The 27947-nt window shown below is 39.2% G+C and overlaps 1 protein-coding gene across 2 annotated transcripts in view; it reads right to left on the minus strand.

The window, feature by feature from the left end:
- Window positions 1-3220: 3220 nt before the first annotated feature.
- Window positions 3221-27947, minus strand: part of COMMD1 (copper metabolism domain containing 1) — a 162686-nt gene continuing 137959 nt past the window's right edge. Inside the window, exons 3-4 of one of the 2 annotated variants that reach the window (XM_029231887.1) lie at window positions 11429-11562; window positions 3221-3445 (exon numbers count right to left, since the gene is read on the minus strand). In XM_029231887.1, coding sequence (XP_029087720.1) covers window positions 11455-11562 — 108 coding nt within the window. In that variant the 3' untranslated portion in view covers window positions 3221-3445; window positions 11429-11454. Of the gene's footprint in view, window positions 3446-11344; window positions 11563-27947 lie in introns of those variants that run through there. The other variant, XM_029231886.1, reaches the window with a different exon arrangement.

A 27947-nucleotide genomic window follows, 5' to 3' on the forward strand; every position in this document is an offset into this window, starting at 1 on the left:
CTGCTCCTTCCCCTGGGTCCCAATGTGCACACTTTGTGTGTGCCCTCCAAGAGTGGAGTCTCTGTTTCCCCCAGTCCTGTCTAAGTCCTGCAATCAAATCCCACTAGGCTTCAAAATCTGATTCTCTAGGAATTTCTCCTCCCGTTGCCGGACTCCCAGGTTGGGAAGCCTGATGTGGGGCTCAGAACCTTCACTCCAGTGGGTGGACTTCTGTGGTATAAGTGTTCTCCAGTCTGTGAGTCACCCACCCAGCAGTTATGGGATATGATTTTACTGTGATTGCTCCCCTCCTACCATCTCATTGTGGCTTCTCTTTTGTCTTTGGATGTGGGGTATCTTTTTTGGTGAGTTCCAGTGTCTTCCTGTTGATGATTGTCCAGCAGCTAGTTGTGATTCTGGTGTTCTCACAAAAGGGAGTGAGAGCACGTCCTTCTACTCCGCCATCTTGGTTCCTCCCGGGCAAAACTGTAGTTCTTAATTCATCCCAGAAGACAGCAAGCTGCTGGGGCAGCCAGTCATTTTCAGGGAAGAACAGCCTGGAAAGAAAAGCACTGCACCTTTTCAGATCAGGGCCAACAGTGAAAAGATGAGGATGAGACCTCACAGGAAGACTCACAAGAGACTTCAGTGTGAATAAGAAGTGCTGGTATATATATTCCTTTGGAAAAAAGTCCAGTGACCTAAGTGTCCCCAAGAGAAATGATCAATAATATGCTTATGAAAAATACAACAAATAGCCTGACTGAGCCAAAATACAATTTATGTATTTTTCACAGTAATTACTTGTTATTAGTACTAGTGGTATGCACATGTGTGCTCAACTGACCCTACCACAATGGTACACAAGTACACACAGAATTTGATGTACACCATGTGTACTTTTCTCAGTCCCAGTCCTTGATGGGTATGTTCATATAGTAGGTACTCAATAGAATTTGGGAATATTCCTCTACAATTTTACTCTCTAAAATAGATTGAAAACTACTTGAAGGACAATATATTTTCAGACTACATCAAGGGCTCCAACACATCAGTAAGAAAAAGATGAATAAGTAAAACAACAACAAGAAAAAACAAACAGGCAAAGGATATGGACCATTTCACAGAGCAGGAAATACTGATAAAATGTGAAAAGATGCTCAACCTCATTGATGACTGGGAATATGCAAGGCAAAATGAGGTATCATTTTTTGACTCATATTTGCAAAAAACTGTAATATTATCAAGACAGGTTCGTACACTGCTTGCAAAAGTACAAGTTGGTTGGGCTACTTCGGAGGGCTATTTGCCGGTATCTATCTGCATCCTGAGTTTGAGGAATTCTCGAACTGTGCTGGAGTCAGTTCATACCAGCTTGCAAGAGCTAACAGTGTATATAACTCGTCCCAAATCCAAGTTCAGTAATGAATATTAGTAGTTTGAAATTGGCCATGGTGGGAGAACTCACACAATGGAAATAGGACAAATGCTACAAATTAGCCCCTACCTCCTTTTATGGGAGACTGGCTGTTAAACATTTATTGTACTCCAGTCTATTTGCCAGTGTCTAGAATCTAAAAAGCGTATAACCCATGATATAGCAATTCCTGTTTTCTAAGATATATTTGCACATGTATATTGGGAGGCATGTGCAAGTATATTCACTGCAGTATTGTTTGCCATGGGGAAAAACTGGAAACAACCTAAAAATCCATTGATAGGGAATTAAAGAAAAACAAAACCCAAACCTATTGTCTCTCTGTAATACTATGCAGCAGTTGAAATTAGTGAGGTAAATTTATATAAACTTTTGGGAGGAAAAACTTCTCTACCAACTTAGGTCTGACTGAGGGGAGTGCGATGCACATGAACTGACAACACACAAATTAACAGGAGAAAAATGTATTAATATTATGAATGCAGGACCACCCCATAGTACTCCCTGTACTACTCTAGAGTAGCTCCCAGAATAGTTAGGAGTAAAGGTTTATATACCAGGTTAATAGGAGGGGACGGGCTTTGGGCTTCAAAGGATGGAAGGTTCTGGTGAGATGTGTTTACACAATTTTGGGGGGATGTCCCGGTGCCCAAGGTCAGCCTCCCTAATTTGAGCCGTAAGGGTGATGGGGGGAGAGTGCTGGCAGCTGGCTCTAGTAGAGCTCTGTTCTGATCAGATAAGGGAAGTTCTAATGAGATTTCCTTCAGCATCTTCTGTAGTTCAGATGCTTCCACTTTGAAATATTCTCTATGTCAGTTTGGTGGGTTGTTGGTCTCTGTAGTACTAATTTAGAAAAGTTCCAAAACATGCTGTTGAGGGAAAAAAGCAATTTGCAGGATAATACATACAGTGTGATTGCACTTGTGTTACAGGAATACATAAAACAGTACTGTAAATATGGCCATATATGCAGGTAGGTAAAAATCATAAAAAAACCATGGAAGGAGATACACTCAAAGTGATCACAGAGGTTATTGCTGAGGAAGAGGAGGAAGAAGCCAGGATGGAGGGTATTGGTCATAGAGGACTTTAGCCTTAATTATAAGGTTTAAATGCTTCTCAAGGACAATGTATCCATGTATTATTTGCATAAAGTTAAAAGCAAACCAAAACAGCTCCTTGAAGACAGAAATGTCCATACACTTCCACCCAAAAGGCCAAGGTCCATGTTCTGAGCTCCCGGAATGGGAGGTACCCTCTTAACCCTGAAATATAATCAATCCCTCTTCCAGTGGCCTCGGCCTCTTGGGCAGCCCTATACTCCTCCCACAGGGCACCCTGGAAACTTTGTGGGATATCAGGCCTGATTAAGACCCTTAACAGTCCCTGAAAAAAGATTATGAGTCTCCTCCCTTCTTTGTACTTATAATTTAAAAAAACTGAAAAAAACAAAAAAACTATGAAAGCACAGAAATCCTACAAAAGTCCTGATTTTTCCTAAGACTATGGTGATACTTTTGACAGTTGAAACATTTTTAATCTCTCAAAAAACTTAGCTGGAAGCATGTACTTAATTCTGACTGACTGGGTGATTTAGCACCTGGCAAAATAAGGGTGAGAAATGGAACAAGTCACCAGCAATCTTCAGTCCTTTTCCAGGACAAGGATAAGATAAAATGGAAGGAAAGGATAAGAGTTTAAACCCTCGTCGTCTCCCCAAACCAGCTTCTTAACAAACCACAGTTAAGTGGCTTATTAATTGGCTAAGCTTCCAGGTACAAAACTAGGTGTAGTGTTCCATCTACAAAGAATGGCCCTGCTGTTATGCAGCAACCACTTCTCTCCGGGGGCTCATGCAGGTCAACAGGAACTAGCTGGGTCTCACCTCTCCAGCAGTGATTCTCCGGCTGCTTTCCCACAGGGGCTGCAAGTTGATTCTCCGAGGGTCAGGTCCCCCGTGAGGAGATTTCTCCAGCTCTTCAGGGAACTTCAGAATCAAATTCCCTTGGCTTTTTATTCAACAGCTCCCTATGTGTACAGGGAGAGGAAAGGGGACTGTTTGTTAAACTTTTGCCTTACTCTTCCCCATTTACTAAAGTTACATACATAAGCATAGATGCAAAGAAGGATCAGCTTTTTTCCATCTGTCTCAGCAAGGGAATTGGGTGGGTCTGATAACTTGCCCACTGGATACTCCTCTACTCGAATTATCTGGTTAGTTATTATTTACTTACTTATTATTTATTTTACTTACTTCCTGATACTGGGGGGAAAGATTTTTCTCTAAATTCCCTATAGACCATATTTAAAGTGGTGGTACACTAACCAGGAAATGGTTACATCTATGGTTTAATGGATCATACAGTAAGTAATTTATGAAGTGATTTGCTTTCTTCCACTTCAGAGGGGATCTGGGGAAAGGCACCTCCTTAGTCTATGAGGTCCAAAGCCAGGTGGACCTTCAGTGCCCAGAGGATTTGGCACCTCACCTCTAGCCCCTACCTGGGCCGGCCACTCCAGGTTAGGGTGGGGCTCCAGGGGACAGTGAATGTTACCTGGCCCATCTGCCTTTCTGGGCCATTCTTTGGCTGTTGGTTGACAGCAAATACAAACTCTCTGGGCAAAGTTCAGTTTTACAGAGTAACAACCTTCACCCCCGTTAAGTCACCACAACTGAACTCTGCTTTGTGGGAAAGAGCAGGTAGGAATTAATTTTTTTTAAAGAACACTCATTCTGGGCTTCCTTGGTGGCACAGTGGTTAAGAATCCGCCTGCCAATGCAGGGGACATGGGTTCGAGCCCTGGTCTGGGAAGATCCCACATGCCGCGGAGCAACTAAGCCCATGCGCCACAACTACTAAGCCTGCGCTCTAGAGCCCGTGAGCCACAACTTCTGAGCCCACATACCACAACTACTGAAGCCCACGTGCCTAGAGCCCATGCTCCACAACAAGAGAAGCCACTGCAATGAGAAGCCTGCGCACCGCAATGAAGAGTAGCTCCTGCTCACCACAACTAGAGAAAGCCCGCGCGCAGCAACGAAGACCCAACGCAGCCAAAAAAACCCACTCATTCCTTCCTGCAAAGTGCTTGCGGGGCATGAACGTGAATCTCATGGGCTAACAAGACAAAGGTTGTTTTTAATTTCTCATTGCTTTTCCTTCCCTTTCCAGAATCTAGGCCCTGGGGATTCTCTTCAGGAGGCAGGTAAGCGACCCTTCAAAGAACAACAGACTTCACCTTCCTTCTCAATCGAGCCAGAATGGGCCCAGAGTTCCACCAGGCATGCTACAGTAACTGCTTGTGGCCTCACCTCCTCAGGGAGGGAGTAAGCCTTGGGGTTTGTTTAGTTGCACAGTCCTGCGTCTGTTAGCGGTCACAGATTCTCTGACTCCAGCCACGTTTAACTTTGATTGTCTTCCACAGGAACACAACTGCATTAGTCTCCCTTTTCTCAGCTCTCCATTTATGACAACTCATCACCTAGAACCTGAGCCCCAGATTGTGAGCCAGATAAGATTCGGAATTGTAAACATCCACAGGAGAAAAGGCAGGCCCCTTCCATGAAAAGGTGTGACCCTACCCATTCCTGGAAACGTGTTCCCTTTCCACCTCCAGATCCAAAAACATACCCCTCTATCTTCAGGAGTTCACCTGATTTTAAAAAGCTTTGGCTTATAAACCTTTCCAGATGACTCCAGCCCCCTCTGACCTTTTTCTTTGCTGAAACTCTCATAGCAATTGTGTTTGTACCATTCAATTTAGCACTTAATTGACCACTGACCTGAAATGCTTGTAAACTGCTTCATGGTTACTGGTTTTAGCTTCCTAAGAAGACAGTTCCTAACAGTAGTAATAATGATAATAAAAATAGCAACAGCAAACATTTATATGTGCCAACTCTGTGCAGATATTATCCCAGGTGCTTTCTACATATTAACTCATTTTATTCTCCTAGTATGCCAACTGAGGTCGGTATTATTGTATTATCATCCCATTTTTACAAATGAAGAAACTGAGGCAAAGAGATGTTAAATAAGTTGCCCTAGTTTGCACAACTTGTAAATAAAAGAGCCAGGATTTGACCCGGGCAAAGAGCCCTTGGGTCTCTAAAAGATGTCTCTGAGACTATCTCCTAAATCCTATTTATCCTATAGTATCTAATCCTGTGAATTTGATTTATCAACCCTTAAAAAAAAAAAATCATCCCTATTTTTCAGATGAGAAAACTAAACTCGCCTGAGGTCCCACAGCCAGGCCTGTGCAGAGCTGTGATTGAAACCTACATCTCTCTGACTCTAATGCTTTCTTTTTCCCTACTAAATGGAACCACTGGATTTGATTAATACTCAACTCAATCATCACACCTCTGATGCTCATTCATCTCATGCACAATTGTGGAGACTTTTGTAGGCAGGGGGAGGGGGAAGCATACAAAGATGATGAGATAAGGTCCCTCTCCTTAAGGAGTTCACAGCCATGGGGCGGGGGTAGGGGTGGGGGGAGACAGATGTGCAGACAAAGAGGTATACTAAAATGCTTAGGCGCTGTGATGGCAGTTGTGAAAGTTCAGCAGGCACAAAGGGATGAGAATGGAGTACTGAGGGATCCTTGTCTGTCACAGAGGGGAGTGAACTGAGACTTTTTATAATGTTTTTAATTCAAAGTTTTGTAACTAAAAAATATTTTGTGATAAACTCTGTTGACCAGAAAATTCAACTAAGAGCACCCTGGGTATACGGATTCATTAGGTTTCTGCTGTAAATAATAATCCTCTCCAAATCCACTACAAATTGTTGCTATTTTCTTGGCTGTCCCTGGCTCCATAAACCTTAGGGGATTGGTAGAGGTGGTGGCAGATTGCTTTCTGGGAATTCATGAAACTCCTGACACTGAATGAAAAATTCAGTGAATATGTGCATGTCTTTTTTCTGGGAAAGAGAAACCATAGCTTTCATTGGATTCTTTAAGACATAAAGTATCATCCAAAAGTTAAGGACCACTAAAATGATGCTTTGAAGGTATACTTGAACATATAACTATATCAACATACATATGGATATAGATATAGTATATGTGTGTGTATGTATGTATGTATATACCCCCTTACTTTGATGTGCCTAGAAAGTGTCTGGAAGGAAACACACCTTCCAGACTGTTAACAGCAACTACTTCAGGGGAGAGAGACTTTTTTTAAAAGCAAAAGGCAAGGAAGACTGATTCTATACAATTCTATACTGATTTAAAAATTAAATAATCTTTAATAATTTTTAATGAGCACGTGTTACTTTTTTTTTTTTTTGGCTGCACCATGCGGCTTATGGGATCTTAGTTTCCTGACCAGGGATTGAACCTGTGCCCCTTGCAGTGGAAGCATGGAGTCCTAACCACTGGACAGCCAGGGAATTCCCAACATGTGTTACTTTTATAATTAAAATGTAAAAAAAAAAAAAATCTGACTTCTCTTCTACTGCACTGTGGGTAGACCATGTTGAGAAAACCGTAACAGTGAGGAAGTGGCTGCTACAGAATTCACTATAGACATTATTATAATGAATTAATGAACAAGAGTTATGTTGTATTTAGTAAGCTTGGGTCATGGTTGTCCAGCAAGGATAAGGATAATCTGCTGCCTGTCTGGGTACTGTGGACAGCCAGGAAGCCCCATGTGGCAGCAGACTCATCTTGCACATTGTCCTAGAGATGGGTGGCATTGAGTGAAGCCAAGGTAATAAGAAATAGCATCAGGCTCTACAAAGGACATTAGCAGCCTCAGCACAGAGACAGGTCTAATGTGGATGCAGGTTGCAAGTGACACTGGACCTCACAGCCCTCAAGGTCATATCTCCAAACAAAAATCATCAATGGAAAAATTATCATCATCTAAACACAATGAGCTAGGACATAGGTATTTTCTACAAGCACATTTTATTCTTTTGGTGAGTCTGGCAGGTAGAACATAGAGATGGAAGACAGTACCCTAAGGTCTCTTCCTGACGACGGCCTTGTACAAGTCCTCTGCCCTGTCTCTCCAGATGTTTCCCCATTTTGACAAGATGATAAAATAGCTTCTACAAAAGCCTCCAAATCGGTCATTCTGAGATCAGTGCCAAATTTTAGCCATGGTTCTAAAAATAGCCAGAATATGAATCATATAAAATTCCCAAATTTATTTTTATTTCTTTAATGTAAAAACAGTATAATAGAAGCATTAAGGATTTTAACTATTTTCATTATTCAGCCTAAATTCCTTTAAACTAGTAGTTTAATCTCTTATTCCACTGTGCAATCAAACCTATATTTCCCCCCTTCCCATTTCTCCCCCACCTCCATCCTGTAAATCAACAGAACTTGAAACCCTAACACTAGCAAGAAACAGAAAACTAGCCAAGAGCAGGTAAGAGAGAAACAAAAGGCCTACTTACAGTGCTTGGTGAGTAAAAGATGTAAATACCCGTATTTTACTATCTTCTCATGTACAGGCTTAGTATTTTATTCTGATAATATATGTACTAAACTTGTGAATTATGTTGGTTGGCACCATTTATCTGACAGGAAACAGGCCGAGGCAGGTTCCTTTGCAACATAAGCTAGTGAGCATGGCATGTAGTTGTGATGTGGTAAGAGACGTTTATGGCCGTCCCCAGATAAGGGAGAACTGACTGCACTTAGATAAAAATTGTTATTTCTCAAATTTTGAGGTAAAAAACTGTACACTTTGCAACTAGAGTTAAATGCAAACTAATTATGTTCTATTTACGTTTTCCCTTCTGCTGGCTAAATCACCATCTAAAATATTTGAAAACCTTGGCTGGGAAGTTGGACAGTTAAGAATTATAAGGTGGCAACTGTCTCACAAAGGCCCATCTTTTCCAGCATCCTGTTCTTTTAGAAAAGTATCAAACCATTTCTGATCTGACTCCAGAAGGCCTCCTTCTATATCCTTGTCCCTTCACTGGTCTAGATATTTATTGTGTACTTCAGAAAACAATATTTTCTAACATCTGTTTAACATTTATTTTCCTTTAATTTCTATTATATTCTGTTTTCCAAATTTTCACTCAGGTCTAAAAAAAGAACTTCAATAATTACTAGCTTGACACAATGTCAGCTATTTAAGATTTCAGATACTCAATGTGATCGTTTGCTTTTCACCACCTGCTTGCACTTGGGAAAGACTAAGTTAAACTAAACTTTAAAATGCTGCAATTCCTTTTGAATCATCGTTAAAGCAAGACTGGGGGAAGAGAGGTTATATAAAGGAAAGAGGAGGCTATAATAGTCGAATTTAAGCCTCCACTGATGAAGCTGATAGGAACCAGAGCTTCCAAGAAAAGGCAGTCCTGAGAATAAGGCCAAATCCTTTGCTCCCTATCAACATGAAACTGCTAAACTCTGGAGATTCTTTCTGACTTTATTTTGAAAGCAACATTTGGCTTGTCTGTACTGTTTCTAAACAGACTGAAGTTACAGTGCTTATGGTTTAAGCAGGGACAATTTCTACAAGGCCCAATTCAGGCTGAGGATTATTTTTATTTTGCTCCACATTTCCTGAACTCAAAATAAAGTGGTTTTAACCTAGGGTTATAGAGGTAGGAAACCTAGTGGGGTCTGCTGGGACCCTTATGCCAGTTTTCTCCTTTCCTGGTCCTTTCTCCATGCTTGCCTCATCCCCAGGAAGATGTCCTAGTATAAGTAAGTGCCCTTTGCAAAAATTTACAAAAATAGGTCAGTACCAGAAAATACAAAAAGCAGATAATATCCAATAGGCAAGAAAGGGAATAATTTAGTCACATACTTTCTTAGAGGTAATACAAACTGATATTAACCTTTTTGGAGAGCAATTTGTAATGTTTATCAAAGTCTTAAAAACTGTGTGCTCTGTACATCAACTATACCTCAATAATAATAATGATGGGTCATTTAACTCTTCTTAGTGAGTACTATATTTTCACAATAGACTATAATAAACATAATACTCCCTTGGCAATCAGAAAGTAAAAAATCACCAGTAAACATAAAACACATGCAAACACACCCTGTCTGAAACCACTTGCATTCAAAAGTGTTTAGTGTTAAATATGGGGCCCACCTTCAGCAACCAGTTTCTTTTATTATTATTATCATTATTCTGAAAAATTCAGTATGCATTCACAGTTTTACCAATGACCTAGGGTTTGGGGATATAATAAAAAAGCCCATGTCCACTTTTGTGGCTATTACTTTCACAGAATGACCTAAATAGAGCTTCAAACCACAACAATGATGCCCTCTCCCTGTGGGCCCATGGACTGTTCCTTCAGGCCTCCACAGACTTTCATTGGAAATGTGACTCAATACTAACATGGTAGCTACAGTTCTTCCTTTCAGTGACATCTGGAATCCCATTATCTGATGAGATATTCTTTTCCTCCATTTTACAGCAGGAGACATTATCTAAATTCTCCTGGATCACGTGACAGTAGCCCTGAGAACAGAAAGCAAGTTTTAATAGTTCTTTCGCCAAACCACGCACCTTTTCTGAATCTATTTACCATACTGTTTCAAGATGTTTTCTGAAGGGTCCACAGGGGCTACATTTAAAACTTTCTGGTTATTGTCTGCTAACTGCTGGGATGGTTTTAATCAGGGAGGAAGCCAAAGTTTCTGCTTGGGTTTTGGAAAAGCTCCTAAAATGTCTTTAAACTGATTTAGGAGAAAATGCTTAACAGAAGAGGAATTATTACTGCCCTGGAATAAACTCATTAGAACTGACATATGCTGTAACCACAGACCAAGAGCACTACATTTTGGGGACACATTACATCCCAAAGGCAACTGAAGTTTCTAAATGTTATCAGTGTCAGATGACAAAACCTGTTCAACAAGGACCATAGCCTCAATGTACTAGTTGACATTTCCTCCTCTTAGAATATTCTTGGTGTTTGGTATAACTTCTCTACCAGGACCTAGTTTGTTTGTTTATTTATTTATTGGGTACGTTGGGTGTTTGTTGCTGCACGCGGGCTTTCTCTAGTTGCGGCGAGCGGGGACTATTCTTTGTTGCAGTGCACAGGCTTCTCATTGCCGTGGCTTCTCTTTGTTGCAGAGAAAGGGCTCTAGGGGCACGGGCTTCAGTAGCTGTGGCTCACAGGCTCAGTAGTTGTGGCTCGCGGGCTCTAGAGCACAGGCTCAGTAGTTGTGGCACACGGGCTTAGTTGCTCCACGGCATGTGGGATCTTCCCAGACCAGGGCTTGAACCCGTGTCCCCCACGTTGGCAGGCAGATCCTTAACCACCGCGCCACCAGGGAATTCCCAGGACCTAGTTTTTATGCTAGTTTTCTTGAAGAAATTGTCTTGAAGAAGTTTTATTTGATGACTTAGGTAAAATTTTCTGAGGTAAAGACCTCACATCACTTCAAGAGACATTTTCCCTTCCCACCATCCTGACTTGAGATAAGTGAAGGGAGACCCTTTATGATGAGGCCAATTTAGTTCTAGGTTCCAGAAAAGCCCAAGTTTCTCAGTAGCTCAGATCAAACCAGACCCCCCAAGATTTAAGCAGAACTAATACAAATGCCTCAATCAGTTCCAGAAGCATCTCATGTCTTACTAAGGTCAGTAAACCTCTTCTAGGTTAGGCAGCCTCCTCTAGGCCTCAGCTCAGGCCATATTCGGTCAGCCTTGACCAAATTTATACATGATTTATCATGTATATAATCCTACCCAGGAATAAGCCACCATAGCAAGGGTTTCTAAAGCTGATCCCACCCCAGTCCTACTGAATCCAAGTCTCTGTGGATAAGGTCCTTAAGGCCTTTTTTTAAAAAAAATGCTTTTATGAGTGCCTCTGTATGCTGAAGTATAAGAACGTCTGCAGTAGATCAACTATAAGAGTAAATGAAAGGAAGAGAGAAAGAAATCGTAGCAAGCTGAGGCAGGCAAGATTTGAACTTGAGGATTTAATACTATTGGGGGAATAAGATTTTTTTTTTTAAAAAAGCAGGTCCCTGGGGAGGGATCATGAACACCTTTGCTTCAACAGCTCCATCTTCAGCTAGGCTGGCTGCATCAGTGTGCTGATACTTTCTTCTACCTCCGAGAGCTTCTTCAGGACTTGGGTGACCTTGACCTCATCAAACTCCAAACACAGAAATTCAGATTCCTGGAAAATATAAAAGGATATTTTAGACAAGACCCTCAAGATAGCCAAGGCTCTGGATCTGGTGTGACCTAGCTCCAAAGCCCAGGGCCCCTACCCAGCAAGCCTGACTCGGGCCTCAATACCTAAATGATATTTTATCCACACAACACCTTAAATGAAACTACTTCTATGAGGTGTTTCATAAATGCTAAAGAGGTATACAAATGTCTGGTGTTCTCTTTAAGAGGCACATGAGAAGCTCTTCTTGTCTGTCATCACATTAATCCCATAATAATTTTTAAGGTAAGTACTTAAGTATTGCTGTTTTATAGATGATGACTCTGAGACACAGGGAGGTTAACCTGTATCACAAAATCAGAAAAAGGCAGAGTCAGATTGTGAACTCCCAGCTCTGGCTGACTCCAAAGTCCATGCTGTCTCCATAGCACCCTGTAATAAAAACAATGGAAGGAGGATTTAGATTGGCTCTGCGTTTGCCTCGGAATTGGGCTACCTTGGATTTAGTGGTTATACTAGAAATTGTGACAAGCTGTGAACAAGTTGCTTGGGAAACATCAACCAGATAATTGAAAGATAACCAGATCTTGAAACAGCCTTAAACATTTATGAGGCCTTTCCACTTGCCACAAGCCAACTCTCCCAAGATTTCCCTCAAAAACATTCCTCTCAATAACTGTTAGGATCAATCAACCCCAAATTAGGTAGAAATCAAAGAAAAGGGCCTTTGAAGTGTGGTGACAGAAATTTCATGTAACACTGGACAAATGCTAGGTCCACACTGTCTTGAGAGACAAGGGAAAAGTATAGGATTTTAAGAGTGACCATATTCAAGATCCCAAAGAACAATAACCATGTAATTTTAGAGCAGTATGAATTTTTAGAGACCATATAACCCAACTACCTTGTTTTTCAGGTTATGAAATTGAGGCCCCAGGCATGTTAAATGACATGCCTATTATCCCTGTTTGTTGATGGCACAGTCACCAGATCAATGTTCTTTTCTCTATATTTTCCTTTCTAAATACATGGCATTCCCCACCCCCATTCAAAGTGGCAGGCAAAGGAAGATCAATAAGCATCTTCAGAGGGAGGGAGTCACTCTGTCATCAGCTAGAAGAACCTTCAGGATCTGACTTTGTAAAAGTACCTTTGCTGTTGGTGAGCTGCTGTGCTGTGTCTATACTGATGGCACTGAACATCACCCAGGAGAAACAAGTACAGAGGGGGAAGAAGGGGCCTCTCAGATGAGAGTCTTTCAAAGGGAGGAAAGGCAGCTTTCCCTGGCTACAAGGAACTTTTTCCTCAAACATGTATTTAAATAGGAAAGGGTATACTATAGTCTCATATGTGAGCTTAGAAACTGCCAGGTTTTCATTTAGTCAAAAGCAAAAACCAATTAAAAAAAAGAAAGATGCTCCTGTGTTTGAGCTACAGGCAGGGTTATCTCCTTTTGGAAATAAGAGCAAATGTATGGCAAATTAGGTACTTCACTTGGCTAAATTAAGAACAGGTCTCAGATTTGAAAGCCTCTTATTCTTCATTCAGTTTTATTGAGCTCTTTAGCCCAACTTTAAAACATTTAAAAATATTTGGCCTTTGGAACAATGGTCTAGAAACTAATAATTACCAGAGTCTAACATATATATTTAGGAAACTGGCAGAAAAGATGATGTAATCCATGTTTCACCTCAGTGAGATAAAGTCAGTTACAATAATAAATCACCTCGATTTCCATTTATATGGGAAAAGCCTATCAAGGACAATGTGCATAGAGATAGGAAAACCTGAGCAAAGTTTATTAATAAATAGCCAGGATCTTTTTTGACTGAAGGTCATTAATTTGTTATAAGTTTCAGTATTCAAATTATCTTTGATTGGACCTCTAAGTATTAATGAAGCTTGGTTTACTTTTAAGGGGAATCAAATACTAGAGAGAAAAAGCAGGCTAAACAGAGTCCAAAGTTAAACAAATATTTTCCACACACTCCCAACCTTCAACTCTCTCCCCTGGAAACAATGCACACTAACAGTCTTAGAAAGACACATGTAACCATACATTACTCTTGAAGAAACAGTTTACCTGAAACTATATTATCAAGGCCTAGCTTCATCTAGTTATGTCATCGAAATATTTTATCAGGGGCTTCCCTGGTGGTGCAGTGGTTGAGAGTCCACCTGCCGATGTAGGGGACACGGGTTCGTGCCCCGGTCCGGGAAGATCCCACATGTCGCGGAGCGGCTGGGCCCGTGAGCAATGGCCGCTGAGCCTGCGTGTCCGGAGCCTGTGCTCCACAACGGGAGAGGCCACAACAGTGAGAGGCCCGCGTACCGCCAAAAAAATATATATATATATATATATATATTTTATCAGGAATTCAGGGGCCTTTAAACTGGGGCTTAACACATGGAGCTTTGTTCAAATTTTGCATTTGGCTGGGGTGCCCTACAGAAAATACATCTAAAACACTTGAAAATATCTTTAGAAATGCAGGTGATGCTTTTCAAGCCAGACGCAGAAAGTACTAGAGCAATCTGAAACACTTGATTTTTTTCTCAAAGTCATCCATCTTGATCTGGTCATACTGAGCGATGATAAGACTAAATTCCTGTACTTAAATATCTGAGTCAAGAGTTAGAACCTGCTTCTTAGCAGAGTTCAGATACATCATGGGATAGAGCCAGAAAATGGTTATCAGGTGAATAAGCAGGTGCATCATTATTAAGAATATGTACTTTGTGATCACAGTGAGTATGGCAGTGTACTAAATTCAAGGGTTTAAGTAACTATTCCAAATTAGAAAAGAAAGCAAAGGTAAAATATTCAAATATTCTTTCCAAGTACAAAAGCTAAACATTCATAAAATCCTAAGAAGAGACCTTTGAGAGGCCACCCTCTCCAAACTAACAACAAAAAAACCTAGCTAGCTTTTAATGACTTCTAGAGAAGGACATCTTACATGTTCCTAAGGAACTCCTTTCCCAGGTAACCACTCTGACATTCTTCAGGAAACTCTTACTTGTCAAACCTAAATCTTTAATGTTTTAGCTTAAACTCATTTCCCAACAGGGTCAGAGAGTATAATTGATTATTATTTTATATAAAATTTGAAGGCTGTTATTAAGCAAATGTTTGGTTTCTCCATCTACATACTATTAAATAACCTCTCTGTGTGTACTGTCCATTTAAATGACTTCCTTATCTAGGTCCAGAAGCATACCCTGACCAATTCTTTGGCAAAACAATACTACAGTGACAAAATGCTAAAGATAGAAAATAAAAAGGACTATGACTTAATAAATACCTAAATAGAACCATTTAGAATAAACTGAACATAAGAAAAAATAGAAATCTTATAGCCTATCTTCTGTATTATTTCCCATGCAAAGTTTCCATAAAGCTTTATCCCCAAATTATTGGTCATATTTAGCATTAGAATACAACTTTGGCAAATTCTAACATGTTGTGGCCTCTTAAAAATTCTAAAGTTGGGGGATGGAGGATGAGAGTGCGAAAGGATGCCTTAGGATCTTGCGAACCAATACTGATTCAGAAGGCCACATACAGGTGACCAGCTTTCATAAGGCTATTCCAATTCTTCTTTTGGCTTCATTTATTGACACAAAGGGACTCTTGGCTGAGCACAAACTTTTAGCCATGAAGCCTATCCCTCTGTTTGGGCTGTCCTTTCCTAAACTTAAATTAACCCTCTGAGCTGCAGCTCCGCCACTCTGTGTCTTCTGGAGAGAGAAAGAGAATGTATGGCAAAGGTCAAAATAGGCAATAGTGTCCTGAAGATAAATTACATAATAAATAAGATACCCAAAGGCTTTGAACATTGCCCACAAGAAAAGTTTAAAACAGCTTCATGAGTAAATCTGTGTTCACCACTCAATCCTGTACTTTCTGCAGCTTTCTCAGAATTATACCAATACTGCTCCCTAACTCTTTCAGGAGACCTCAAAATAGCTTCTCTGTGGCAAAGAATCCTCCAAGTTACTTCAAAAGGGACCACTTATCCAAAATTAAAATGTTATAGTTCCCTGAAAACTGTGCTGATTATTCTCCACTTGTCTTTTCATAGCCATTCTCCACCTTTCTCTGCCTTGTTCCAGGTCCTATAAGATTGTCATTCCTTTGTTCTCTGGCTTACAGTTGGGTTCTGACAAGAGAAGACAGAGGTCAGGACATTTATTCTCTTACCCCCAACTCCTTCTCCTCTGCCATTTCCAGTATTTTCTATGTAAGGGTATCATTTCTTTATTTCCTACTTTACTTCTGGCCTCAATCACTATTTCAGTATAAACAGGAGTTTCTTCAGACTGTGAAAGTACATAATCACCAAATACAAACTCCAAAGATGAGCACAGCAAGAATTTTTATCATGACTAAGTTGGCAGAAAGGCTGCCCTCTAAGTGATAAATATGATAGTATGAACCAGAACCAGTATTTAATTTTTTCTATCATCATTTGATATTAAAATTATAACAGCATTTTGATATTAAAAAAGAAGAAAAAGAATAATAGTAACAACAACCGTGTGAGATGACATTTCATGAAGAATTTGCATCAAGGGTCTTGATACCAGACACATGGCCTCATCTCTACAACCTGTTCTTATACCCTATATCTGAAGCAATGGATAGCTTATGCTGTAGCTTAAAACAATACTTTCCAAAAGAAAACTTGTGATTTATAATGTTTTTTAATCTTTCAACAAACATTTTTAGCAATACATAATTACAACCAATGGTCCTTACTCAGGCCATTTTTAATCCTGAGGAAATCCTCATTTCAAATATAATAGCTGACAAGTCCTACATCTACTGGGTAAAAAGCATGATAAAGCAATTTTCCAAAAGGGAAAAAAAAATTATACTGTAAATCACGAAGCAAATTATACTACTGAAGATCAGAAAATACTAAAATCAGACTCTTTTGGAAGCTACGACTGAAACTTAATGACCAAGCAACTAAATTAAAATGATTCACCCCAAAACTCAACAGATGTCCATAATGTGCTAAGACCATATGTGGGACTAAGACATGGTACTTTCAGAGCTGGAGCAGCTTCTAGAGGAAGTATTTATCCATACTCCTGCAATCTCCTAGAAGAAGAGAGAGTATTACCAGTGTAGTATAAAAGCATTAACCATCACTGGATAACAATTACTGAGTTTTCTGGTGATGTCATTCAGGCATTTCAAAACACTTTTGTGAGAACAACCTGACAATAGGAGTTTAAAGTGCTTAAAAAAATTAAAAAGTCCCCACTCTCACAAATTCTTATTACATTAAAAGATAAACTTTATGAGAAAACATGAATTTTTAATCAGCTAACTAGAAACTCAAGGGAGAAAACAGACATTAGGTATCCAGGGAGTTTCAGATCTACCACAGATATAAGTTACTGCTAAACAAATCTAAGGCACCTAACTTCAACTTTCCAAGTGGCGCACACAGGTTTTATATAAAGTGGCAAAATTTTTAAATAAAATAACATCAGATCTTCATTATTCAGAAACCTATTATCTGGGTCTCTGCTGCTTGACTTCCTCCTCCTTTTTGGTCCATCTTTTAAGTATTTCTACAAGATGGGAAAAGGAAGTGAAATTTAAACTGGTTAGTATGACTAAATCACAGCAGCTCTGCAAAAAGTTTTATAGAAAAGGAAATTAGAGGAACTTTAACTGTGACTTCACATAACTACTTTTGAAAATCATACCCATATGGTAGCAATTTAAGCCAGAAAGTTCTTCTTATCCCAAATATTTCCCTTCCTTTAGTAACCAGGACTACTGTTCTCAGCCTAGATAATGTCTTTAAAACAGAAATACTCCCAGGAGAGGTAATACAAAAAAGTCATTAACAGCTTTCTACAACTTAAATCAAGAGATTTATTTTCCTCCAGAAAGGATGAACCCAAGTAGCCTGCCCTAAATCATAGGGGTACCTACTATTAAGAGGGACTGGGGGAAATGGGATGAATAGGTAGGGCATAAAACATAAAAGTAGGAAAATACCAAAGGCAACTCCTTCTCCTTATCACATAGCCCATATCAGATGCACAGATCCATAGATGAAGTATCTTAAGCTAGTCAGATCCCAGATCCATACTCTCCGTGCCTTTCTAATCACCTGATCACCCGGGTCACTAGGCACCAGGAAAACCTAGTGAACCTTATAAAGGGGCATTAGCAAGACAATCTCAATGAAATCCAAAGGCTGAATTTACACACACACAAACACACACACATCCTTCTGCTGGGGTGCTTTCATTTTCATCTGCAGGCTCAGGGCCTGTGACCCAACAAGGCAATGAGATCCCAAGAACACTGTCCACTCAAAGTTGTTTGAATTTCTAAGAAGAGAGAAAGTGGGAATAGGCCAAGAACAGGACCCTGAGATTCTTTTGGTTGAATATTTCTTAGCTGGAAAAAATCTAGAGCTGTGACCTACAAGAAAACTGGACATGCCTGTCCTGCCAATGTGTGGTCAAAAGGAAAATGTATTTTGGCCCAGGCAACCTGACTTGTTTCTGAAAGGGAGAAAATAGTTTTGACCTTGCAAGAATGAGTGGTTCTTTCATTGGCCAAATTCTGTACTGCTAAACCAAGACTATCACTATTCTTCTTCCTCCAAAGATTTCAAAGCAGGCTGACACATATCTGCTCCTCTTCAGTGTATAGTGAAAGGTAAAGGTACCACATCAATCTTCACTTTACCACTCAAACCAAAAGAAACCCAGAGACTAGCCCCACTTACATGAAGTCCAGAATTCCCAGCTCTTTGATTCAATCCATTGCCCACTAACACCTACATCTGACCCTCAATATGGACACTTTCAAACCTGATTAGTGTAGATTTAACAGAGTAGAATGGGAACTAATTAGAAATACCCGATTTTGTACTGATTTACATAAGCATCAAGACTTACACATTTAGTATTTTAGAAATACCCAAAAAGGAAAATAAAATGGAGCCAAGTTATGTAAACACTAAAAGCTCAATACAATTAGATCATTGGCTGATTTCTACAAAATATTGTGCTCTACTTCATTTTACAACTTTTCATTTTCAGCTGGATTTAATATTCAGCTGTTAAGATTTTCTGTATTTTGAAAAACTGTGGCTGAAAAATATTTGGGTAAAAAACTAGTTTTAGGTGCTGTGGTTTGATCTTTAGGAAATAATACAGAATTTTGGCTAAGTAGAACTAGTTTCCACGTGACAATGGACAAAGAATCAGAGCAACAACTGCTAGACAGCTGAAAAGGCAAATCACGCTGAAGGAAGGAGAAATTTCACTTAAATTTTAGAGAAACCAAATGACAAAACTCTTTAGCACATGAGAAAGAGTGTTGCTAATTTTAGTTTGAAGTTCACATTGGGGCCCTTCATCATTCCTGATGAGGTACATTCCAGAGCAAACTCATTTGCAAACAACTTTGACAAACAAACTAAAATATATTTCATGAAAGGAATAGAGAAGATTAAAAAACAAAAACAAACAAAAAACCCCACCTTATCCAGAGTAGCTCATTTAGGCAATACCATTAGTTAGGCAGGAACAAAGTATGCAATGGCACTTGCTTTCTAAGGGGTTAAGAGATTAAAATGGGGGAAACACCTTAATATGTCCAATAAAAAGACAAGAGTGTGGCAATGAATGACAAAATCCTTGGCAGGGGAAGAAGACAACTAGAGGACAACTAGAGGATGTCTAATTAGAGGCCAATGCCATTGCTCTGCCAATAGCACCATCTATCTATTCCCAGCTTTCTCAATGTGGTTTATTATAAGTCATTCATGATAGTACAATTAAGCAAAAATAGGCATAGTTATAAAGCAGCATTTCCCTTGGCCCTTCTTTATGTAAGGAGGGCAAAGGCTGAAATGACTAAGGATAAGAGGACTTTTGAATTCAGAAAACGCTGATTTAGGGAGAAGTTTTGGATGAATTTTTTTTTTGGGGGGGGGCAATGTTGTGGAGAATGGGGATTAATTTTGTCGGATTTCCAACTAACTCCAAATACAGTAACACTCTGAGGCACTGGCCGTTGGAACCTTCATTTTAACATTTGAATTTGTGGGGGACACAATTCAGTTCATAATAATCCCCAGTGCTTGGAGTGTACTGTGTTATCAGGCATCCCCTAAGTGTGGTTATGATGATGATGCTGATGATCCCACACGAGTCTAGGTGTGCTGTTCACATCGTACAGAAAAGAATTTCTAATAATCCAGAAACAAGAAACACACACACACACACACACACACACACACACAAGCTATCTGCTGACTGCTCAGATCTGCCAGCCCAGTTTGGCAGAAGCCATATCTGGCCTCATCCTTACTGAACTCGACTTTGAAATGTCATTTAATCAATAGGGGCTGCCAGGAAGGGGGTTGGAAAATGGCACAAAAGAAATCTTTCCTAATCCTCACTCCTAGATCCTATTAAGTACCTTGCTTGCCACGCTGTATCCCGAAGTCCAGCTCTGAAGACTGACTCAGAATCTGGCGTAACATTCTGTAAGAGAATATGGGGATGAGGGAAGAAGAAAGGATTTGTGGTCACTGCATGAAGTTAGTCACTAGCCTCTCTAGCTCAAATAGCTTACTGAAAACTTCTGGAGGTGGCAGAAAGAGAGGAGATTGCATCTTTACTGTCTAGGGTTGAATTCTGGCATCACATAGGTTGCTGGGGCCTTTGTTCATACACAATAATCATCCGTCATATTAACATGGTGTTTTACAGTTTAGAAAGCCCTTTCACACGCATGACCTACCTCATCTGGTCCTTAGAACGACCCCGTAACTAAGTAGAGACCAAGCCAAAGCTAAGGTACTTCAAACAACTGTAGAAGTGACAGACTTTGTCCATCTGACCCAAAATCACATCTTTTTAGCTATATTCAGCAGGAAGACTTCATCAGATAATGCAATGGATTTTATGGGTTTTGATATACTTCTGCTCCAATTTATGGAGGAAAAGAAAGTAAGGCCTCATTTGCTTAATATTGCCCACAGTTCTAGAAACTAGGATTAAAAGTTCAGCCCTTTGCAAAAGACAGAACACGTAGTCAGGTCCTAACTGGCGAAGAAAGAGAATTTCTTACTTTGTCACCATTCATTCAGCAGGCTTTGGAAGTAGTGGAGGGAATAGAAGAGATTGAGGGGGATACAAGGATCATCTCTGAACCCTGGGGGAAAATGAAACACCTAAAAAATGAAATGTCTCAATTAAAAAGAAGTCAGCCTGGAAGGCAGGAGTAGGAGAGATTATGGGAAAAGTGTGATAAATCTGAAGACATTAGCAAATGTAAGCGGATACTGATATTACACTAATGATAATAATATTAATAGCAATGATAACTAACAATGGCTAACATTTATCAAAGATATAAAAATGCCAGGCATAACACTAAGTGCTTTACATGTATTATTTCACATTGGTGAGGAGAATTTTATCCCATTTTACAGATAAGGAAAGATGAGCAACTTGTTTAAGACCACACAGGTAATAAGTGGCAGAGCCAGTTTTAAACCCAGGTCTGTCTGGCTTCAGAGTCCAAGCACTTAACCATTTCACAATCCTGACTCACATTCATATATAATAACATAAACACCATTATTTATAGTCACTAAGTACCCACATGTGAAAGTTAGTCTATGATCTATGATTAAGTTAACTTTAACAGACTCAAAGGAAAGCTGAGTGTTGATAGTACGATAAACCAAAGTTACTATGCAGAGACATATTATAAAGAGACTGAGTTCTTATTCTGAAGCAAGATGGCCTTTTAGTCCCTCTCTCTTTCTGTGTGTGTGTGGCGGCAGGGGGAGGGAGGGAGAATTCAACAGTATATAGTTACTTGTCCCAATCACCAGAAGTGGGAGGTGACATTTGCTTTTGTTGCTCTATTGACTAATGTGTGGACCTCCTTGACTGAGACTCCTTCTCCCAGATCACAGCCAGTAGAACCAAAATACCTGCTTAACCCTGGGGTTCTTTCCATCTATAATCGGAAGGAATTCCCAGTTCTGCCTTGTTATCTAACCCAGGAACACCAAATTATTCATCTTGAAAAAAATCACATCAGCATTTAAAAGCCCTTTCGGAAAACAAAAAGATAAATATGATCATTTTGCAATATATAAAAATAATAAATCATTATGTTGTACATCTGAAACTGATATAATGTTATATGTCATATCTCAATTTTTTTAAAAAGGAAAGAGAATGAAAAAGTATTGGGAAAAAGAGAAAAATATATTAAATTATGAGTTTAAACCTTTAACATCCTTCATATTTTGCCCACATCTGTTCTCTGGCCAAGGCAAGGGTAAACAGGACTGGGTGGACTGAAGGAAAAGAGTGCCCCTGATAATGCCCGAAACAGCATAGTTCACTCATATGTAATCAAGGCTTGACTAAAAACCACCTAAAACTGAGAGAATGTAGACGGCATATACACTGTTAAAGATAAAAATAAACGAACATAAATAATTAGTAAAAATAGTGTTTACTCTACTTTGTAGTTTATTCTTTTGTTAAAAAGAACATATTTAGCACTCTATCCAAGATTATGTCAGTAAGTCAGAAATATGAACTATCTAAGAGGGGCCAAAGAAATGGGACAAAAATATCAGTGAAAACAATGAACTATTTTGAAGAAAAGAGAGGTATGTCCCCAAAGGAGATATAAGAAAAACATCTTGACAGTATGACTTATGTTTCCTCTTCAAAATAACAGTCTATGTTTACCTCCTCAACTTGGTTTCGCAAGTTCTTTGCCAACGGAGGAAGCATGAATAGAATATGGTCCTCATCTCCTGGCCCCAGTTGTGTTTTGAAGGTTTCTGAAGAATTTTAGCCGCATTTATAGAATATAAGGCATTTAAAAATTTTCATTACATCATTTCAGGTATACAAAAAAATGACAAAAATATGACTCTCCTATACTCTTTCCCCAGATTCACCATTTATTCAATTATTTATACTTTGCCACATTTTCTTTGTCATTCCCTCTCTCTCACAACCACGTGAGAGTAAATAAGGAATGTCATGCCCTTTTATCCTAAAAATTTTAGTGCATATTTCCTAAAGACAAGACATTTTCGTATATAGTCACGGTTACATAATATTGATAAACACTACTATCTAACCCAGTCTACATTCAAATTTTATCAAATACCTCAGTAATGTCCTTTATGAAGTTTTTTTTTCCTGCTTCCAAATCAAACCCACAATCACACATTGATTGCATTTAGATGTCATGCATCTTTAGTCTCCTTTAATCTAGAATAGTTTCTCAGTCAACCTGTCTTGTGTTTCTTGATCTTGACATTTTTGAAGAATATGTTAGTTATTTTATAGAATGTTAATTTGGGTTTGTCTGATGTTTCCTCATAATGAGATTCTATGTACGTGCAAATGCCTATCTATTCCCTAGTTCCTACCCCCAGTGATTAGTGAACATGGGTTCTGAAGTCATACAAGCCTAAATCCAAACCTAAATTAAAACTTCACTATTTCTAGCTGTGTGGCTGGCTAAGTTTTAAATTCCTAATCTGTAAAATGATGATTTTTAACAGATTTAAGGGTTAGGGTTGCTGTGAAGAATTAATGAGATAATGCATCCAAGGCAACTTAACACAGATGGGGTGGGGTAAACTGTATCTTACATTCTCTGATTTTACCACAGTATCTCATACCCCAGCAACATTAAAATAATATTGGTTGATTAAGCAGCATCTCTATTGACTCCAGGTTAGAGCTGCCAAGAATGTGAACTTGTTTAGGGGAGTGCTAATGAATACCGTGACTAAAAGCAGGGTCAGGAGCTCAGGTGCAAAGCCTATCCCTTCCTGTCAACTCATTACTGTCAGTTCTAAGAAAAAAGAGAACAGCCAAATCAAGCAATTTTCTTATAGTCAAATTTTAATCTTCAACAATAACACTGAAAAATCAGGAAGCCCACAGTTAACATACCATTCTTACTTCATTTCCGTAATTCCCTTGCCCATAGCAAGAGGACAAGGGAGCTTGTGTGCAGAGCATTTCCAATCTATTGTTTTAGTACAATAATCTCATTCTCCCCACCTTCTCTTAGAAGACACCGATAAAATTATTCTATTTATGTTAAATCACTCTATGTCAGAGATTAAAACAAAACAACAAAAAAAGATTATAGTAGCTGAACCAATTCTTCAAAGTACAGAAATACAAATCCACTTTTGAGATTTGGAATCGAATTTAATTGGTATTTTTCTATGTTACTATCTCAAATATTTCACCATTTTTCTGTTTTTCCCCCTATGTCAATTAGAACTTCAAATGAAAGTCAAATGATCCCTAGGGGGGAAGAAAAATAAAATGAAACAAACAAGTAAATTTCTGTGTCCCACATTTCAACCTGTGAGGAGGGGCCTCTAGCAAAGCAAACGGAAAATTAGGTTCTCATTATTGTGCCGAAATGAGGGTTTACATCTGTAGTATGAAAAGATAAAATAAAATTTTATTTATCTATTTTCTTTTGACGGTACCGCATGGCATGTGGGATCTTAGCTCCCCGACCAGGGATCAAATCCACGGCCCCTGCAGTGGAAGCGTGAAGTCTAACCACTGGACCGCCAGGGAAGTCTCAAAAGAAAATTTTAATGTGAAGTCTTTATTTTCATCAATGAAGAGTAAAAATATATAGTATGAACTTTAAGACAGAACTTCCAGTAATTCTGTCATTTATAGGACAGAGGCCTTAAGTCTGAGTCTGCCTTCAAGAAATACTTAGATTAAAATGAACTGTTTTAGAAATGAGAATTCTCAACCGGAGTTAAGTCTAAACATATGACGATGATGCTATACCCTGAAGGTCACTATTAACCTCTGTTCTTTAGGACCTAATGGCTCATAATTGGAAATTTCCAGAAAGTAATATATACTTTTGCAAACATCTTGAAATTTAGGGAGAAAAGTACTTCTCAGCCACTCCACTGCATCACCCATTAAGACCTTACTCAGTATTATGTTTAAAAGTTCAGTATATTTAAAACATTTTGAAAGTTAAGGTTAGAAAGGAATATGTAAATGCATGTAAATTCCGCTATTTTATACTGTTTCCCTCTCCCTCTATAGGAAGATCAAGAAATGAGACTTCTCCATCATCATACATGGAATCCAAAGCAATATCATGAAGGGGAAAAAATCATCGGTTTGAGAGTTAAGACAATTCAGATTTAGATATGGCTCCACTATTAAAAGCTGTGTAACATTGGGAAAGTCATCTAATTTTCTTAAGTTTTGGTTTCCAAATCTAGAAAATGGAAAAATAGTATTAATCTTATAGGACTGTTATAAAGATTAAATAAGATAGTACATATGCAAGTACCCAGCACTGTCTTGTGTGAAACAGACTCTCAATAAATGTTAGCCTCTCTTCCTACCCTGTTACACACATCCTGTCCCCTGACACTTCAAAAGGAGTTCTCCTGAACACTTTAACTACAGCTCTGTTTTCTTCAGAACAGGCACTTGGCTCTTAATAGTGACAAACAGTCACGTGAAAGACTCCTGGGACCTAACATTGTCCTGGTGAAACAAAAAAGAGCTCACATTGGGAAACAGCACCAACTGCTTCAGGCTATGACAAGCCCCAAGTACAGTGTTACTTAACATCCTGAGAGCTCTGTGCTCTTTCAACATACTTTTTTTCTCCCTGCAAGGATCAGGCACACTATCTGCCCTCTCTTCCCTTCTTAATAGAAGTCTTTATTAAACAAGACCACCCAATGGATTCAAATATTAGGAATTAGAAAAGGCTAGGCTCAACCATGAAGAAACTGGCAAAGTCTCAGGACTAAACAGTAAGCCCTTCTTAACCTTTCAGAATCTGGATTTTTGTGCTTTCTGTTCTTGGAAATAGCAGATTTGCTGATGCTCTGTTACAAACATGTCTGTGTATTTCCCTCGCCTGCATTATCACAAAACTCTTACCATGCACAAGACCTCTTGCTGAAGTCCGGAATCTTAGACTCTGCTTGTAATCCAATAAAGCAATGCTTCCCAACCTCTCCCACTTCATGGTATAGACAGACAACACAGGACACTTCTGAACTGAAGGGGCTTGAAAGTATTGATGGCTACAAAGGATCAAATACAAGCAGCATTGAGAGAAAAGGTATACAAAGATAAACCTATTTGCCATGTGACTCAGAGACTTTTATCACATAAACATAATTGTTTCAACTCCAAGCTGCTCTAGGTCAATGTCCACACTCCTTCACAGGGCTGACCACCCATGTCAGACCTAAAGGAAAAAGTGGATTTCAGAAAAACAACCAACATTTGACTGGGGGCAGCAGGTTCTCAATGTAAAGACATTAAAACACTAAGTCAGTGAATTAGGCATGAGATACTTATTGACTGTCTTATATCTGCTAGGTATAGTTCTAAACACTGAGGATTCAGTGGTAAGCAAGATGGAGTCTCTGCCCTTGAGAAGCTAACATTCTAACAGGAAAAAAAGGCAATAAATTAAAACAATTTAAAAGGCAATTTCACTAGATCATGTAGATCAATATTTTTGATCTACAGTAGACATGTAGATCAAGACTTCTGACATTCAGGAATTCCCTGGGGGTCTAGTGGTTAGGACTCTGTGCTTTCACTAACGAGGGCCTGGGTTCAATCCCTGGTCAGGGAACTAAGATCCTACGAGCCGTGTGGTATGGTCAAAAAAAAGAAAAAAAAAAAAGACTTTTGACGTTCTGAGAAAACCGTTAGCCACTTTCCAGGTAGTTTACTCAAGGAGGTAAAGAAGACTGAAAAAATTATAAGAGGCTGTCTCAGTTCTAAAATTCATTTCTCACATCACTGTCTCCTTGCTACAGACTTAGCGTCATTGCCCTGTCCTTTGGTAACACATACAAAAGCAGGATGAGATCATTCATAGGAAGATAATGAAGACCCAGACAGTATAAAATTACAGAGCACAAGGCCAGAAATCTCAAGATCTAGGATCTACTTCCAATTCTATCACTTAATATTCATGTGAACTTAGGTAATTCAGTTAAACTCCCGGAGCCTGACGTTCTTCATCCATTGTATCCCACTTTGTAGGGGTTTTAGGAAATTTAAATGAGGCAACATAATAAAAGAACTTATTTAAAACATTGGACAAATACCAACTATTATTGCCTAATCAAAATGTTTATAGGAAGGCAGATGAGAAAAGGGACAGTAACTACATTTAAGGCCAAAATGAATCCCTACCTCCGGTATATTAGCTGTTTTGAAAGCTTTGCTTCCATTCTATTGTCCCAAAGGGCTCACCCTTTGGAGCAAATGGATCCTAAAAGTGATGTCAAGTCTCAGACAGCCTTCTTTTTTTTTTTAATAAAAAGTTTATTTATTTTTGCTGTGTTGGGTCTTCGTTTCTGTGCGAGGGCTTTCTCTAGTTGTGGCAAGCGGGGGCCACTCTTCATCACGGTGCGCGGGCCTCTCACTATCGCGGCCTCTCTTTTTGCGGAGCACACGCTCCAGACACGCAGGCTCAGTAGTTGTGGCTCATGGGCCTAGTTGCTCCGTGGCATATGGGATCCTCCCAGACCAGGGCTCAAACCCGCGTCCCCTGCATTAGCAGGCAGATTCTCAACCACTGCGCCACCAGGGAAGCCCCCTCAGACAGCCTTCTTAGTGATTACTCCCTATTCTGAGCTAAGGTCAGAACATTACTTTCTGAAAGGTATTTCATTTCTTGGTAACTTTCCCATGATTAAATATCCTTACTTTCTGAGATTTTCGCTGATTATTGTCAATTAGGAGGTAGGAGGTAAATATGAAGTGACCTTCCTAGCTGTTAAGACAGAGACTATCAAAGACCTTGATAATCTCTCCTTTCTTCTTAGAAGACTATCCTTTCATTTTCCTTGGGTATCTCCATAGCCATCATCTTAAATTCATTTGCCTATGGGGCAGAGGGCCAAGTAGAGACCCAAAGCAGGCTGGGGCAATATGGGGAGAGAGTAAGGAGTGGTGGGATTAAAGTGGTGAATACAAGTATCATTTAAAGGGATAATAATTTCTCAGCTCCAACCTCTTATTTGTAGAAAAGTGGGCCCGGTGTTGACCAATCTTTGTTATTTCAAAAAATTCTAGAAACTTCATTTTTGTGTGACACCCCTGAAATTTTTATTTGCAAAATGCTCAGTCACCTAGGATAACTATAAATTCACAGTGCATATGCCTTCTGTCAGTGAAAAGAGGAGTCATTTATTTTTAAAGTATTTATTGATGCTGATATATAATTTATATTATTTTGATTTGAGGAAGTAAATATTATGCTGGGCCTTGCAAGCTAGAGATAGGAGAGAGGATATTTA

This window comes from Monodon monoceros, unplaced genomic scaffold (assembly GCF_005190385.1).
Source record: "Monodon monoceros isolate NGI ecotype Baffin Bay Population unplaced genomic scaffold, NGI_Narwhal_1 Super_Scaffold_19, whole genome shotgun sequence".
Lineage (NCBI taxonomy): Eukaryota > Metazoa > Chordata > Mammalia > Artiodactyla > Monodontidae > Monodon > Monodon monoceros.